Source organism: Eretmochelys imbricata, chromosome 1 (genome assembly GCF_965152235.1).
Source record: "Eretmochelys imbricata isolate rEreImb1 chromosome 1, rEreImb1.hap1, whole genome shotgun sequence".
Classification (NCBI taxonomy): Eukaryota; Metazoa; Chordata; order Testudines; family Cheloniidae; genus Eretmochelys; species Eretmochelys imbricata.
This window is the reverse complement of record NC_135572.1, coordinates 140,164,716-140,182,379: the sequence shown is the minus strand read 5'-3', so window position 1 is coordinate 140,182,379 and position 17,664 is coordinate 140,164,716. Positions and strand designations below refer to the sequence as shown.

At 43.7% G+C, this 17,664-nt stretch overlaps 1 protein-coding gene across 1 annotated transcript in view; it reads left to right on the top strand.

The window, feature by feature from the left end:
* SCML2 (Scm polycomb group protein like 2) overlaps positions 1-17,664 on the top strand; it is a 106,119-nt gene that overhangs the window by 87,529 nt on the left and 926 nt on the right. The window contains exons 11-13 of the mRNA XM_077807182.1: positions 7,951-8,064; positions 13,796-14,077; positions 14,839-15,002. Coding sequence (XP_077663308.1) covers positions 7,951-8,064; positions 13,796-14,077; positions 14,839-15,002 — 560 coding nt within the window. The remainder of the gene's footprint in view (positions 1-7,950; positions 8,065-13,795; positions 14,078-14,838; positions 15,003-17,664) is intronic.

Genomic DNA, 17,664 nt, shown 5'->3' with positions numbered 1-17,664 from the left:
GACAGCATTTCAGATTCTTAAAACCTTTGGTCGAGTGCTGTGGTTATTTTTAGAAATCTCACATGGTACCTTCTTTTCATTTAGTCAAATCTGCTGTGTAAGTGTTCTTAAAACGAACGTGCTGCATCATGATCCGAGATCGCCATAACATGAAATATATGGCAGAATGCATGTAAAACAGAACAGGAGATATACAATTCTCCTCCTCCGAGTTCAGTCACAAATTTAATTAACACACAGTTTTTTTAACGAGCATCATCAGCATTGAAACATGTCCTCTGGAATGGTGGCCAAAGCACGAAGGGGCATATGAACATTTAGCATATCTAGCACGTAAATAGCTAACTACAAAAGTGCCATGTGAAAGCCTGTTTTCACTTTCAGATGACATTATAAATAAGAAGCGGGCTGCGGTATCTCCTGTAAATGTAAACAAACTTGTTTGTTTTTGCAATTAGCTGAACAAGAAGTAGGACTGAGTGGACTTGTAGGCTCTAAAGTTTTACATTGTTTTCTTTTTGAGTGCAGTTATGTAACAAAAAAAATCTAAATTTGTAAGTTGCACGTTCACAATAAAGAGATTGCACTATAGTACTTGTATGAGGTGAATTGAAAAATACTATTTCTTTTGTTTATCATTTTTACAGTGCAAATATTCATAAAAATAATATAAAGTGAGCACTGTATACTTTGTATTCTGTGTTGTAATTGAAATCAATATATTTTAAAATGTAGAAAAACATCCAAATTATTTAATAAATTTCAATTGGTATTCTATTGTTTAACAGTGCAATTACGGGAACAAATTATTTTGCCCCGGCAGTGTGTTCAATCAGTGGTTCTGTTATTTCCTCCTTTTTTTTTCACAAGTTTAGTTATCTTCATTTTATTTCTTTTACTATTAGTGTATATGGTTAGGGACCCCCCCCCATATTTAGCATAGAGGGGCATGCTCTGCCCATAGGGTCAGGCATGCCCCAGTCTCCAAGCTTCAAATCCTCTGCCTCCTGCAGCAAGCCCATGAGCAACCTACACTGTAGCTGTCCAAAGTGTCTGGGGAAGGCTCACGTGCAAGAGCATAGCCAGTTCTGCTGCCAGTTCAAGCCTCATATGAAAAAGGACAGGGAGGCTAGGCTAAGGTCCATCCTGATGGAACCTGCACTCAGACTGGCATTGGAGCCAAGCCGGTCAGACTCTGCACCCAGTACCTCGGCGTTGGTTCGGAGTGCTTCTCCAGCGGCATGGGTCTCTCAGCATCATTCCCCTTCACTGGTGCCAAGGAAGAAACACAAGAAACAGCGGTCGAAGAGGGGATGCTCCCTAGAACTGAGTAAGGATAAGCCTGGCGAGTGCAGCAGACTGAGACCTGTGTTGGACCACTCCTCTATCCCTGCTCTGCAAACAGCAATTTTGACTCCACTTTTCTGGCAGGTGCTGTTGAGTCTGGTGCAGGACCACCCATCAACACCAGAGGGTCATCATGGTGCCAAAGGAATAGTGGTGTCATCAACCCCGGAGGTGTTTGCAACAGCCAGGGGACCAGATGGCTCTCTTGGTATCACCCACTCTTGTGGGGTAAGTTCCAGCACTGGCAAGGTCGTCAAGCAGTAGGGAGCATGTTGCCCCAAGGTCCTATCCAGCATCAGGTCCACTGGTACTGACTAGAGGAAAACCGACCCTGCTGATGTCGGCGAAGTCTTCCCAGCCATGGCACCATTCCCCAGACCCTCGGCATTGGCTGACAGAGGTGAGGGGTACTGTCCCCACAAGCTGACTCATTCTCAGAGTTGGAGGTGGAGTCGGGCACCCAACCAAGGGGCCAATACCAGTACCCGAATTATGTTCTATCAGATCCTGATGTGAGGCCCCTTCCAGGAGCCTGGCCTGATGAACAGCAGCCCCTATGCAGGTCCAGTGGCCTTTTTGGCATTCGTGGGGTTTCCCCTCAGTACAGGGACTGCTTTCCAGCTGTTCGTACTTGGCGGCGTCCAAGGGAAGGGCCCCTCTGCCACCCCACTTGACATGGACTCTGGTACCAAGCCCGGTATTCATACTTAGGACTTGGGGCTGCGTGACATGGTCGGTGCAGAAGAAGAGGAAGGCTCCTGCCAGTACAGGCTGCTGCCTCTTCTTCGCCAGATGAAGCTGTGTCAGGGCCAAGCGGCTCTGCACCACAGGACGACTTTAGAGCTCACCAGGAGCTACTGAAAAGGGCTGGAGGTGAAAGTGCTTAAAGAGTCCTCACACAGCATGATCAACATTTTGGTTGCAGCAGCCCTGTCAAAAGTGGCCCTACCCCTCAATGAGGCTGTTGTGGGTCCAGTCACACACCTGTGGCAGATCCCATCCTCTCTGCTCACCCACTTCAAAAAAGGCAGAGAAAAAGTACTTTGTTCCCACCGAGGGGTATGAATACCTATATTCCCATTCCCCTCCCGGGTCCCTTGTGGTTGCAGCAGCCAATGAAAGAGACAGGCAAGGGCTGCAAGCCACCACCCACAAAGGACTCAGAAGCTTTACCTGTTTGGTAGAAAGATTTATTCTACTTGTGGGTTACAGCTCTTCATCTCTAACCAACAGGCCTTGCGTTGGAGGTATGACTATAACATCTGAGACCAGTGTCAAAATTCAAGGACTTGCTGCCCCAGGAGTCCAAACAGGATTTCTCCGCTCTGGTTGAGGAAAGGAAAACTATAGCCATGGCTTCCCTCCAAGTGGCCCCAGACGCAGTTGACATGGTTGCTAGAACAATGGCATCTGCGGTGGTCATGTGAAGATGCTCTTTGTTCCAATCCTCAAGACGACCACTGGAGGTTCAGCTGTCCATTCAAGACCTTCCATTTGAGGGAACCTCTCTCTTCTCCAAAATAATGGATACAAAACTCCCTGGCCTGAAAGATTCTAGGGCCACTCTCAGGTCCCACGGCCTTTCTGTCCCAGTATCTTCAAGGAAGCACTTCAGACTTCAACAACGAGCCTGCTTCTTGGCTCTGCCACTTCACCAAGACCTATTTAAGAAACAGAACAGGTGTTATAGGCGCAGGCAACCTCTCCTTCCACCTTGTCAAGGTTCCTCCTCCATTCTGAACGCTAGGGTACAGATGTGGGGACCTGCATGAAAACCTCCTAAGCTTATCTTTACCAGCTTACGTCAAAAAGTTCCCCAAGGTACAAAATATTCCACCCTTTGTCCTTGGATTGGCCGCTACCACCACCAAACAAATACTGGTTACTGGGGAAGAGCTGTTTGGAAACGTCTTTCCCCCCCAAATACTTCCCAAAACCTTGCACCCCACTTCCTGGACAAGGTTTGGTAAAAAGCCTCACCAGTTTGCCTAGGTGACTACAGACCCAGACCTTTGGATCTTAAGAACAATGAACAATCCTCCCAACACTTGCACGCCCCCCTTTGCTGGGAAATGTTGGATAAAAAGCCTCACTAATTTGCATAGGTGACCACAGACCCAAACCCTTGGATCTGAGAACAATGAAAAAGCATTCAGTTTTCTTACAGAAGACTTTTAATAGAAATAGGAGTAAATAGAAGTAAAGAAATCCCCTCTCTAAAATCAGGATAGTAGATACCTTACAGGGTAATTAGATTCAAAACATAGAGAATCCCTCTAGGCAAAAACTTAAGTTACAGAAAAGATACACAGACAGAAATAGTTATTCTATTCAGCACAATTCTTTTCTCAGCCATTTAAAGAAATCATAATCTAACACATACCTAGCTAGATTACTTACTAAAAGTTCTAAGACTCCATTCCTGGTCTATCCCCGGCAAAAGCAGCATAAAGACAGACCCACAGACCCTTTGTTTCTCTCCCTCCTCCCAGCTTTTGAAAGTATCTTGTCTCCTCATTGGTCATTTTGGTCAGGTGCCAGCGAGGTTACCTTTAGCTTCTTAACCCTTACAGGTGAGGCGTTTTCCTCTGGCCAGGAGGGATTTTAAAGGGGTTTACCCTTCCCTTTATATTTATGACACACCCTCAACCTTGCTCCAGATTCACACAAATACCCAGGAGTTCCCACTTTTGAAGAGGCGCTCAAGGGTGTTATATCAGTTCCCCTACCAGATCCTGCCCCCCCTTTTGTTTTCAGACCAATTCTTCCACTTCAGCCTGGTGTGGTCCCTCATCACCTTGGACCACTGGGTACTGAGTATGGTGGAGAAAGGTTACACCCTTCAGTTTTCTTCCACCCTACCCCCCCATTCCAGTCTCTCTTCAGGGGCTCTTTTTACGAACAACTTCTACTCCAGGAGATGCAAGCTCTCCTTCGAGTAGGGGCTGTGGAGGATGCGCCTTAGAATTTGAGAGGAAAAGGGTTTTACTCCTGTTATTTCCTAGTCCCAAAGGGCGTCTCTGACCCATCCTAGACCTGTGTCGCCTCAACAGTTATTTCAAGAAGCTGAGGTTCTGAATGATCTCCCTGGCCTCCATTATTCCCTCACTGGATCCAGGGGATTGGTACACCACCCTCGACTTGAAAAGACGCCTATTTCCACATGTCTTTTCTGGTGCCACAGGAGGCTCCTCAAATTCATCATAAATCAGGTCCACTACCATCCTCCCCTTCAAGCTTGGCTGGTCTCAGTGTACTCACTGAGCTGTCGCCACTTGGACTGAGTGCTTACAGTTCCCACCCCAGTCCTCGCTTCCCTCAACTCCTGGAAGAATCTCCAATTGGTGAGGGCAGACATTCCCTTTGTCGCTCCCCAGCCATCAGTATCCCTAATCTTGGTCGCATCTAATCTAGGTGTGGGGCTCACCTCAAGTACCTCAAGACTCGAGCCCTGTGGTCCCAGGAGGAGGTCTCCTTGCATATAAAGGTCAGAGAGCTCAGAATGGTCCGCCTAGCATGCCAGGTGTTTCTACCACAGATCGCAGGCGAAGTAGTGCGACTACTCATGGACAACACAACAGCCATGTTTTACATCAACAGGCAGGGAGGAACACGCTTGTCCACCTTGTGCCAAGAGGCCTTTCACCTGTGGGACTTCTGAGGGAAGCACTTCATCCGCCTCAAAGCTTCTTACCTTCCGGGAGCCCAGAACACTCTGGCAGATCACTTAAGCAGGTCTTTCTCTTCTCACCATAAGTGGTCCCTTTGCCTCAACACAGCAAGATCCATCTTTCAGAGATGGAAGTTTCCCCTTGTAGACCTGTTCATGTCAGCAATTTTGCTCACTATGTGGTTGCAGCCTGGGCTAGTTCACAGGTACCTTCCTATTCCCATGGACAAAGCACCTGTTCTACTCGTTTCCCTCATTCCTCTTGTACACAAGGTCCTACTGAAAGTAAGGCGAGACAAAGTAAGAGTTATTCTTATAGCCCCTGCATGGTCGTGTCAAAACTGGTTTGGCAGGCTAGTGGATCTGACAGTAGCAGCCCCATTACCACTCCCACCCTTCAGGGACCTGATCTTGCAAGATCATGGCCGTCTGTCCCACCTGAACCTCAAGACCCACCACCTGACAGCGTGGAAGCTCCATGGTTGAATCCGGCGGAGCTAGCTTGTTCAGAACAAGTCCACTAGGTCTTGCTAGGTAGTAGGAAACCATCTGCTAAAGCGACTTACTTCACCACATGGAAGCGTTTCTCGGAGTGATCATCCCAGTGAGGCCTCTCACCAACTTGATCACCCCTCCAGTTTGTGCTGGAGTACCTGCTCCATCTGAAACAATAGGGCCTAGCCATTTCATCGATCAAGGTGCATCTAGCAGCAATCTCAGGCTTCCACCCTCTGATGGACAGAAAGTTGGTCTTCTCCCACAAGGGATAAGAGAGACTTTACCCTCAAACTCGCAAACCCATTCCCTCGTGGGACCTAAACCTGTCAAGACTCACAAGCCCTCCCATTGAGCCGCTAGCATTGTGCCCTCTTATGTATCTCCTGAAAGGTCACCTTCCTGGTAGTGATTACCTCGGCCAGGAGGGTCTCAGAAATCTGAGTCCTTGTGTCGGAATGCCTGTGTACTATGTTCTTTAAGGACCAGCTTCAGATATGCCCCCTTACAGCATTCCTCCCAAAGGTGGTCTCACAGTTTCATGGTAATCAGGTTTTTTCCTGCCAGTTTTCTTCCAAAAACTGCACAAAAATTTGGAGAAGAAGCATCACACAGAGGTGTGCCCTGGCCCTCTACATTGAGAGGATGAAGCCATTCTATAAATCCACGCAGATCTTTGTGGCAGTAGCAGACAGGATGGAAGACCTACCGGTTTCTGCTCAGAGAATTTCATCCTGGATCATTTTTTGCATTTGTAAGTGCAATGAGCAGGCCGGCATCCCACCTCCTGCCATCTTGACATCCCATTTGACGAGAGTTCAGGCTTCATCAGCAGTGTTTCTGGCCCGGGTCCCAGTCCAAGACATCTGCAGAGCAGCGACCTGGTCATCTACATACCTTCTCCTCCCACTGTGCCGTCACCCTGCAGACTAGACATGATACCAAGTTTGATAGAGCAGTGTTGTGAGCCACATGTCTGCGAACTCTGACCCCACTTCCTTGGGTATTGCTTGGGATTCATTTAACATGGAATGAACAAGCACTCGAAGCAAGCAAGCAAGCACTCGAAGAAGAAGAAAAAACAGTTACTAACCTTTCCATAACTGTTTTTCTTCAATACGTGTAGCTCATGTCCATTCCACGACCCACCGTCTTGCCCCTCTGTCAGAGTTAGCTGGCAAAAAGGAACTGTGAGGATGCAGGGCTGGCCAGGCTCCTTATACCGGTGCATGAGTGTGCAACCCCAGAGGGTGCTAGAACCAGCCTGACAGATACCACTGAGGGAAGAATCTCTGGCAACAGTGCATGCACGCCTAACTTGGAATGGACATGAGCAACACATCTCAAAGAACAACAGTTACAGAAAGGTTAGTAACTGTTTTACCCTATTCCTGTAGCTCTTGATTTTTAGTTAGATGGCAGCTATACTTCTGCTAGAAATATTTGTGATATATAATAGCAACAGTGGATCTCAAAGCACTTTACAAAGGAGGTCAGTAACGTTATCTCCCATTTTACAGATGGGAAAAATGACTTACCCCAAGTCACCCAGCAGGTCAGTGGCAGAGTTGGGAATAGAACCCAAGTCTCCTGAGTCTCACAGTCCAGTGCTCAATCCAGTAGCTCATAACCGCAAATATTTGACGTGGCTGTAGTCTCAAAAGATTCTTATTCGGGGAGAAACGTGGATGGCTGTATAGAAGCTGCAATGTTCCTGTGTGCTCCTTTGGAAGTCAGTAGTGTTTTTTTCCTCCTATGGAGCTGCTAGTTAAAACAAGCTGTAATCTAGCTGTAATTTTTGTAGATTTGGTTAATAAGGAGGAAAAATAGATGTGATATGCCATTAAGCTTCTCTTATCTTGTCTGTCAAGCGAGAAGTGCTGTTTTGAACTCTCTTCAGGGTGAAGTCAGCTCAAGGCAACTTGGGTATAACTGTCTAACCCAACTATATTTTAGCCCGGAAAGTTTGTGGGGTGATAACTGAGCCTGCCTGATAAGGTTAAGCTAATAGTGAAAGATGATATCACTGAAGACTTGTGGGTAATGTTTAAGAATGGTATAAGGTAGCACTGTCTGAGTTGTAAAAAAAAAAAAGAGTACTTGTAGCACCTTGGAGACTAACCAATTTATTTGAGCATAAGCTTTCGTGAGCTACAGTGTGAGCTGTAGCTCACGCAAGCTTATGCTCAAATAAATTGGTTAGTCTCTAAGGTGCCACAAGTCCTCCTTTTCTTTTTGCGAATACAGACTAACACGGCTGTTACTCTGAAACCTGTCTGAGTTGTGTTACAGCCATTAAAAGACACACAATATGGGGAGCAAATTAAAATCCAGTAAGTGAATACAGCACACATTCACCTCACTTTTATGTCTTTCCTCTTTTCCCCCAACAATTTTATTAGTTCTGAAATGAAAGACTGTAACTTTTCTATTGACAGCAAAAGAGGAAATATCAGAAAACAGAAGTACTAAACGATATTCTCAGGATTCTCCGCCCTACACTGCCCCTCTCTCTCCTAAACTCCCCAGACCTGACGCTCACCCATCTGAAGGTAACTTAAGTGTATTTGTTGCAGTTTGTGGGAGGGTTATTTGTGTTCATAGTATTTCAAATAAAAGAGAAACAAGTACAATTAATTTTGTCTAGCCTTAGCCATCAGCTGTTGACAGAATGCATAGTCAGAGTGGGGGAGGGGGACGTATAAGTAATTATTGGTGAGTGGGCACAAATATTGCACATTGGGAGAACTAAAGGGAGCTTTGGCCTCTAACACAACTAGCTCTTTTTTGGGAAAGGGTTTAAAGATTCACCGCAGACCGCTGATGAATGAAGCTGTCTGCTTAATGTGCAACAGCTTACTAAAAAGCCAGTAGGCTGCTACATCCCATTATAATGGGATATAAAATAAGCTACTATAACAACTGTGTAAAATACACATACTCTCTGCACCACTAGAGTATTGCACTCTCTGTTGGTAGCCTAACTTGAGTTCAGAAAAGGACGGTGAGGATGGCAGGAGATGTGCAAGGGTCGATTATGAGAGTCAATTAGAGATTTGTGACCTGACTTTTGAGAGGTTCTGAGCTCCTGCAGCGCCCACTAGCTTCAGTGAGATCTCTGCTCCTCTGCAGATGGAGCCATTATACTATATTTAGAAAGAAAGAGGAGATGAGGATAAATGCTAGGCTTATTTAAGACAGATCAGTCATTCCTTTTCATCTAGTCTAATAACAGAGGCAGGGGACACAGAAATTGGTAGCAAAGTTAGAGTTGATTTAAAAAGGAGATACTATTTTATACATACAATAAATCTGTGGAATTGAGTCAGACGTTTCTAATGGCCATGGACTTAGAGGAGTCTGGCTATGTCCATGAATAAATATAACACATGGCTTAGTACCCTAAGCTGTACTAAAATACGGTTGCTCAAACTGGAGCAAACCAAAATGTATGGTTCAAATATAGGCCAGTTAGCTGCAGTATCCAGTAAGGAATCTTGTGCACTCAAAATAAGCTTGATCACTTTTCTATCCCTATTCAATATATAGGTCTAATAACTACATAGTACAAGGAAGTTTTAAGAACCAGTAGTTCATTTATTATACACTATGGTTTCCTGGATTTCCAAAAAAAAAATCTGTAGGGAAAATAAATGTTGCCATATTTACGGGTCAGAATTTGTGTTGTCTTCAAACATTTTGATAAGTTTTCAATAAGGTTTTTATGTGTTTGAAGAGGCAAAATATTTTCCAGCGTTGTATGTCTCCCACACATCCTTTTAGGGCAGCGTCATCTACTGAAAACTTGGAGGTAATTTCAGATCTCTCTCTCATGGGCTGGTTAGCAAGAAAGACCAAGAATATCTGTTGGAAAGGATCTTCTTTTAGCAACACTTTTTCTTTCTAATCTGCTCAGGGATATTTCTGCTATCTGTTCTGCTAGGTGACAGTTCCCTCTTTGCAGCCATGGAGGGTAATGGAAAAAAGCTGCAACCTAAGTGGCTAACTACTGTAGCCAAATACATCATTCTAATCCTGTATTAAGAAGAACCTTTGACTTTTGCTCCCAATTCCCAGAGGATCTAAAAGATGTTTCAAATTCTTGTGAAGGATCTTCAGGCTAAGACATAGGCCTCTGTTATGCTCAACCATAAGGATTCTTTCCTTGTTTGTCAATAGCCTGCTCCAAACACCAAGGATTTGGAAGTAGAACTTCCAACAAGACTTAAGAAAACCTCATGTCTGTGGCTTCTCTCCATATCTTATTTCAGATATTCAAAATATCAGTTAAAGTCTTCTTGGGCATTCTATCAAATACCAAAACTGACTCAGATCTCAGACCAAATGACTGCTGGTTAGACAAGGTCTCCTTAAAGTGGGGCCATTACAGCATCCCAGATTCACTGAAAAGTGACAGCCTGCTGGTTGAACAAGGGGATCTTGATTTAAAAAGGATTATTCTGAGCTGGTTATATCACCCTGGGATTGAGTGATCATGAATTGATTCAGTTTAAATTAAATGGAGAAATAATCAAAGCCAGGTCATCAACTATGGCTTATTTCAGAAAGGCAGATTTGGAGAAATAAGGAAATTTAGTTAACAATATAAACTGTACTGGTGAGTTCAAGAATCTAAAAGTAGTGGAGGCTTGGAATTTCTTTAAACAAATATATAAAAACTGTACGCAATTTGCATCCCAAGCAAGGGGAAAAATCTTGTACAGAAAGCCTCCAGACCAACTGGATGAGAAACCATCCCAAAAAGGTTATTAGGAATAAGCAGAGAGCCTACAGGGAATGAAAAAGGGGATTGATTAGCCTAGACAGCTATCTCTTGGAGGTTAAAAATGTAGAAATAAAGTGAAAATTGCTAGATCTAGATTAATTAGCTCTTGCTCAGAAAATTAAAATAAATAACCAGAGGTTTCTTAGTTATATAAATTAGAAGTGAATAAGGATGGATGAGGTTGGGTTGCTATGGAGTGAGCATGGGGAAAAGATTAAAGATAATCTAGGAAGGGCAACAACAGCACCCAGTTGGGCAAAACAGTACCCCTGCGTGGCTCTTCAGCCCCCTCGCTGCCCAGCTGTACCCAGACCTTTACTGCCTTCCAGCCTGCAGCAGGAATCCAGCTCAAAATAACACTTCTGTTTATCTGAATGCCCAGTTATACAAATGTTTCAGGTGTCCCCACAGGCTATTACCAGGTTATGTTTTATATCCCTATAATCTCATGCTTCCGTGTATCAGATGGTCACCTGCAGGGGTCAGGAAGAGATTTTTTTGCCCCAGTGTACTCTGGATTGTTTTGTCTCCTTCCTCAGAAGCATCAGAGATGGCCATGGCTTGAGGTGGGACTCTAGATGGGGTGGGCTGGTGCGCTAGGATGGTACGGAGCATTCTTTCTCTCTTTCTGAGGTGCTGGGCTGGCTAACTCTTGCCCACATACTCAGAGTCTAACTGATTGCCATATTTGGGGTCAGGAATTAATTTCCCCCAGGTCAGATTGGCAATGATCTGGGGGCAAGGGGTTGCCTTCCTGTCAGCAAGCCGGGATCACCTGGGTATCTCTCTCTTAATCCATTCCTTGCCATTGCAGGGCCGTTGGTGCACCTCCTAACTCTCCCTCTGGCACATAATAGTTTAGTCTCCTATAGGCTGTAATACTTTGGACTAATTTTGGTTGTTGGGTTTAGTGTGCAGGTGCTGGGTGGTGTTGGTGGCCTGTGATACATAGGACGTCAGACTAGATGATCTGGTGGCACTTCAGGCCTTAAATTCTGACTTCTGTGAACTTTCCTACCTTGCATATGTGAATCCAAGGCCTATTTCAGGAGATTTTCAAATCCATAATATCTTGAAAAGAAAAAAAATCTTCTGTCTCAGAATTTCATGAAGATGTCTTAAAGAAGTCTTCGTCTCAGACACCACCATTATCTCCAAGGTCTCTGACTTCAGAGATAAGGCTGCATAATCTGGAGCCTTATCTCTGAAGTCAGATAAGTAAAATATGAGTCTTGTGTAACATTATGCACCCTGACAATCTTTCTGCTTCCTTAGTGTGTCGAGTAAAAAAAAAAAAAAAAATTATTTTTTTCCTGACAGGGTCGTCTGCTTCCTTGCAATAAAATGGACCCTTTCTACGGCACTAGAAATTGTATGCTGGTTTAAACCAAAGGGTTCCAGACATTAATCCCTATTACAGTGTATCCCCTCCAGTTAATTTATTCTAGAAACCAAAAATCCTGAGATTTATATCTGCAGTTGATTCTCAAACTCTTCTATTCAGCACTTATATATTCATTTATGATTCCTCCCTTTTTTTACTTCCCATACTGAAATTTCCAGTAATGATCTCATTTTCTAGCTTCTCCTGTTTTTTTCAAGTCCTCTGATTTTATTTTTTTTTTAATTATATGCAGGCCTCAGTAGCCAAGAGGAGGATGTTTTCACCTTTTGATATAGATGCATGTCGAGCAGACTTTTTAATCTCTTGCACAGTAATAGTTTTCCTTCTTGGCCAGTTCTGGAAAGTCTAAGCTTTCAAGGCCTGAACCAGTTTTACTCAATATTTGTCACAGAAAGATGGTGTTCTAAGTAGAAGTAACCAAATACACAGCCCTTGAAACCCTTCTTTCTTCATTTTGCAATTGGGTTATGTCAGCAAGAAGGATTTATTAATTAATTGCTTAAACCATAGAGAGAATTTCTTATTTCTTATTTTCCTTCAGGATTATGTTAAAATAATCACTGCTAAAATAAACCAAGTGCTTCCAGATCTCAAGAATACCTCTAAGCCAAGTTTTGACAAAGAGAGCATCTGGCATATGGTAGACCTCTAAAGCCAAATGTGAAAACATCACAAGTTTTCAGGAAAAGGGTTCTTTTACCACCTTTTTAATTCCAGATGTTTGTGTGATGCAGAAAATAAATAAAAGCTACAAATGCTAGAAGAGTAAAGAGCATGCATTTTAGAAGCGTATTTCACAGCAGTTATCAGTCTTTCTCCAAATCCATCATTACTCCCTTTCTTTTTTCTTTCTCAGTGCTAGATTTGTCTAATGTGAGCAGAGAGAAATTTATTGCCAAAAAATGGAACAATTTCTTGCCAACTAATTTCTTTTTTCTCAAATAGCATATTGACCAATCTGGGCCATACTTTAATCAGACTATATTATTAGTCTTCAACAGTCAGTGATTTTTAAAAAAACTGAAACAGACCAAACACTCAAGCCCTATAGGCAGGTGGAAGGACTTTGTTATGTTGCTGTATAGCAACAACCTTTAGCTTACTCTGAAGCAGATGTCTACACTCTGCATTCAGTCCTGGGAAGCATCGAAGTGGAGTTTGAGAATATGTTTTAAAGACTAGAGATTAGCTGATAAACACTTCCTTTTTCAAATTTTATCAAAGGGTTGTTACCTCTTTCTTAAGCCAGAATGTATTTAATTGGTTTCATTTATATTTTCATATCCAGAGAAGAGTTGCCTGCGTGTAAGTGAAGTACAGTGGTCAGTATTTCTTAATAATTAGCACATCAGTATCTGAAATACCAGGATTTTCCTCAATACAGGAAATAATTGTGGCAACGGTTTGCAATCTGTTGACTTCATAAAGAGGGCCACTGTATCTGAAGATAGTATGATCTATAGATACACAGTTGCACACTTGTTTCTAATTAGAAGTTGATGGTTCTCTGTATTGCTTAGACGAGGCAAATTAAATATTACACAGCGGGTTTATCTTTTATTCCTACTAAAAATCTCTTACAGGATAAACATAACACAGGCTTAATGGCTGCGCTTTAGAAAAAATGTTTAAACTGTGGATATGCTTCCTTGGTGATTATATCTATGCCTATAACTGCAAATGTATTGATACTACCTTCAGATAATTCTTAGAGAATCAACTCTTCCCTTTGTTGATAATATAGGTTTGTTTTGTATAGAATGAAACGACAATGAAATGAAGTATTGAAAATTTCATATATTTTGTATGTTCCAAAGTGACCTTCAAGCTCTCATCAAACTCTATAATAATCAGGTTTTTTAACAGCTGTAACTTTAAATGTATGTTAGGAACTTCCTACTGACTACTTTTACTTAAATAAGAGAAGGAGAATGGTGCTAGTTGTATTTGGTGCTTGCTTTATGGGGAGCTTGTTGACAGGCTTAAAAATTGTGGTTAGTGTTAAAAATAAATAGCATAGAATTTAAATAACAAGGTTACAAAAATCTAACATGTTGAATAGATTGGTATTTGTGTTACTCATATTATGTAGCAGAAACATTGCCAACTGAAGAACATGGCACTGCCAAAGAACACCGATTTTCTGAGGACTCTGTGGATTCTGCGCTCAATTCAGTAAATCCTGCAAGCCCAACCTGCCGAAATTCCACTGAATATCGTACCTCAGGGAGTGCAGCATATTATAGAAATTCTCTTCAGCCAGTGACTGCTGCTTCAAACTCAGCCCCAGTCCTACACAGGCTGTCATCAAGCTCTGCTGGGAACAGCAGTTACTATGAAGTCAATAGGAATCGAATGCAGAGGAGGATTGAAGGTATGGCATACACTTAACCTTTTAAAATGTGTGCATTGCTAACTACTTTTTAGCAGTATGCAAAGTCAGTGGGTTATGAATTATGAAGCAAAGTGCTTTGACATCCAAGACTTCACATAAGGAGTCAGACTTAGGCAAACATGTCAGACCATCTAACGTGATTTCAAAATACAGAATTTAAGCTTTTAACTCTAATACTGTACAAGGCAGAGAAATCCTGCATATGATTTTTTACTCTGCTAGCTATCAAAGACCCTGCAGCCTGCCTGGCTGGGCAGTGCTGGTTACAGCTCATTCTCCAGCTTCTCAAGTACTGCTGCCAAGTTGGCCAAAGGATCACTGAAATTTGCAGTGAGGGGTTCCCTTCCCTTCTTGCACAGCATTCCCAGCTGCTGGTGTCTTGGGAGCTAGGAACCAAATGTCTCAAACTGATCCCTCCCTGATGGTACATAGTGCTAACACTTATACTGTTGTGTGTATCTGCAGTTGTAGAAGTCATCTGAACACAGATTCATGCTGTGACCCAAATAGAACATCTCGGTGACTCTTTAGAAGGAAAATCAAATATTTTTCATTTTAATAAATTGTAAAAGAATTTGAGTGATCTTAGCCAGGTTGATACACTGGTAGAAGAGAGGACTGCTACTAATACGGGACACTAACAATGTGTTATTTTTCCTTTCGTTTGAGTCTGCAAGGATGTGTTTTTACTACATTGACACTTATGACATTTCTCCCTTTGCCAATGTTTTACATTTAAGCTGCAAGTTCTACAACAGGTCCTGATCTCAGTGCACTAAAAAGGGAACCCTCACGAGTACCAAATAAGGATCCTTCTACCTGGTCAATAGATGAAGTAATGCAATTTGTGAAAGAAGCTGATCCTCAGGCATTAGCACCCCATGCAGAACTCTTCAGGAGACACGTATGATATTTTCTATTTCTATTCTGCTAGACTTGATCACGTTACTAATCTGTGGAGGAAGTTTTTGTGAGTTTCCCTGCTATTATTGAATTTGAAGCGAAAGGTGGTGCATCAGCAATCAGATCACTCTGTTGGCAGCCTACCTTCTGGGGAAGCAAAATGTGCTCGCAGATTTCCTCAGCAGACATTTCACAGTCAACCAGAAGTGAGAACTCCGCAACTCAGTAATGTGTAATCTTGATTGCCCCCTTCTGGCCTGGGCAGTTCTGTTTTCCCAATCTCCTATGCATGTTATCCCAACCTTCCCTGAGCTCTTGATCCAGTAGAACGGCAGCATCAAGCACCCTGATCTGTGTCCGCTTGACCTCAGGGCATGATATTTGGATGGGCATCATCATTAGAATGTTTATGCTCCACAGCTGTACGAGACATCTTCTCCAATAGTAAAAAGGACTCTACTAGAAAATGTTACCTAGCTAAATGGAAGCACTTCTCTTCTTGGGCACAACAAAGTGTGTTCTCCCAAAGACTATGGCTATTCCTCTCATCTTGGACTCTATCCTATCTTTGAAGACATAAGGTTTGTCCATTAGCGCCTTGCGTGACCACTTGGTGGCGACCAGCACATCCCATGCACCTTCTCAGGGCTATTTGGTTTTCAAAGATCCATTGACCAATAGATTCTGGAAAGGCCACGCTTACAGCCCCAGTGGGACCTGAACCTTGTTTTCTCAGTACTCACAAGGCCTTACTTGAGCCTTTAACGACTTGCTCCATGTCACTCTGTTGCATGAAGGTCGTTTTTCTTGTAGCCATCACCTCAGCAAGAGGGTTGGCAAATTTGGAGGGATGATGGCAGAGCCTCCATACAACATATTCCATATGGATATGCTTTCTTTACATCTACCCCCCCAAATTCACCCCTAAGGTAGTTTTAGAAATTCACCTTAACCAGTCCATTCACTTACCTGTGTTCTTTCCAAAACCACCTCTTCAGAGGAACGAAGACTTCACATCCTCAATGTTCGGAGGCCTTGGCTTTCTGCCTACAGAGAACAAAACCACACAGGAAATCCCTGAGGCTGTCTGTCACTGTAGCAGAGTGGTCCCCAAATGTTTTACCTTCTGTCCGTGGCTCTGGGAGCAGGGGGCATGGACAGGGGTAAGGGGGTGAGGCCGGCGGTGGGGACGGGGCTGGGAGCAGAGCCTCGGCCAGGGACCAAGGCCAGCAGCCAGGGCGTGGGGCCAGGGCCAGGAGCAAAGCTGGGTGGTGCTCCCTCCCCACCCCCCATCAGTGCTGGCCCAGGCCCCAGCTATGTCCCCCTAAATGTTCCTCCATGCCCCTATAGGGGGGTGCGCTCCACCGTTTGGGGACCTCTGCTATAGCAGAAAGAGTCAGAGGGCACACCATCTCCACCCAGAGACTCTCCAAATGGGTCTCTGGCTGCATTCTACTCCATCCGTTTTCAAATCTCCACCCACGCCCCACCCTCTTCCCCCAATGGAGTAAGAGCTTATTCTGCCAGAACACGATCAACAACTATGGCATCTCTTCAGGTGGCAGCCCTCTTGGACACCTGTAAAGCAGCCACATGGAGCTCCATTCACACATTTGCCGACCTTATTCCCTGGTGCAGGACACTTCTGTTGATGCCTCCTTTGGGATGGCAGTACTCCGCTCAGCCGTGCTATCTACACCCTTGCACCCTCCTCCTTCTTAGGTACTGCTTGTCAGTCACCCATAGTGGAATACAATAGGGGCCATCACTTGAAGAAGAGGGGGTTATTTACCTGCAACTGGAAATTCTTCGAGATTTAAGGTCCCTATCTGTATTCCACTTCTTGCCCTCCTGCCCCTCTGCTTTGAATCTTATCTGATTCGTGGTAATTGAGAAGGAACTGGAGAGGCGCTGAGTCTGCCTCATCTCAGTTGGAGATGAGCCGGGGCCCATGCACAGACCCAGGGACACTACTTTCAAATTCTCCAGCTCCAAGAGCATGGTGCGCATGTGTAATAGTGGAATACAGATAGGGACCACACACCTTGAAGAACCTCCCAGTAACCTCCTCTTTCAGAGGGATCTTCATTCATGACTTTGGACACCTGTGGGCCACTTAGACACCACATATGCTTCCTCCCCAGGATAGAACTTTTCTGATATCCCAGGATAGCTGATCCTTAATATTAACAGTCAAGTGCAAAGCTTCGTTGCATTTAGATAACACAGTTTTATTAGGAGAGAGAAGAAAGGTTAAAAACAATAATGAAAAGCATTTACTTGGTCTAATCTAGCCAAGACTGTGCAAATCTTCACTAGAACTAGCTAGATAATATATTTAGGAGGGTCAAAAGTTAGTAGCTCTAACTGTGCATGTCCTGTATACTCCTTTCATTCACCTGTTTTCCTTTCACTGTGTGGTTACGTGATGGGCTGCCTAATAGAGAACTACTGTCATCTCAAAATGGCAGTGTCCCCACCAAGAAGTGTCTGGCTTTTTTTTTATTGTGAACCCAACGAGCCAGAGTCTCTACTGCCTTGTGTATTCCTTTAGACCTGGGCAAAATTTAAAATTTCATGTAAAATTTCTCATGCACTCTGCACCAGTTCATAATAAAAATTCTTTTAAGTTTGGAGTAAGCTAGGTCCAAAGGAAACTTCAA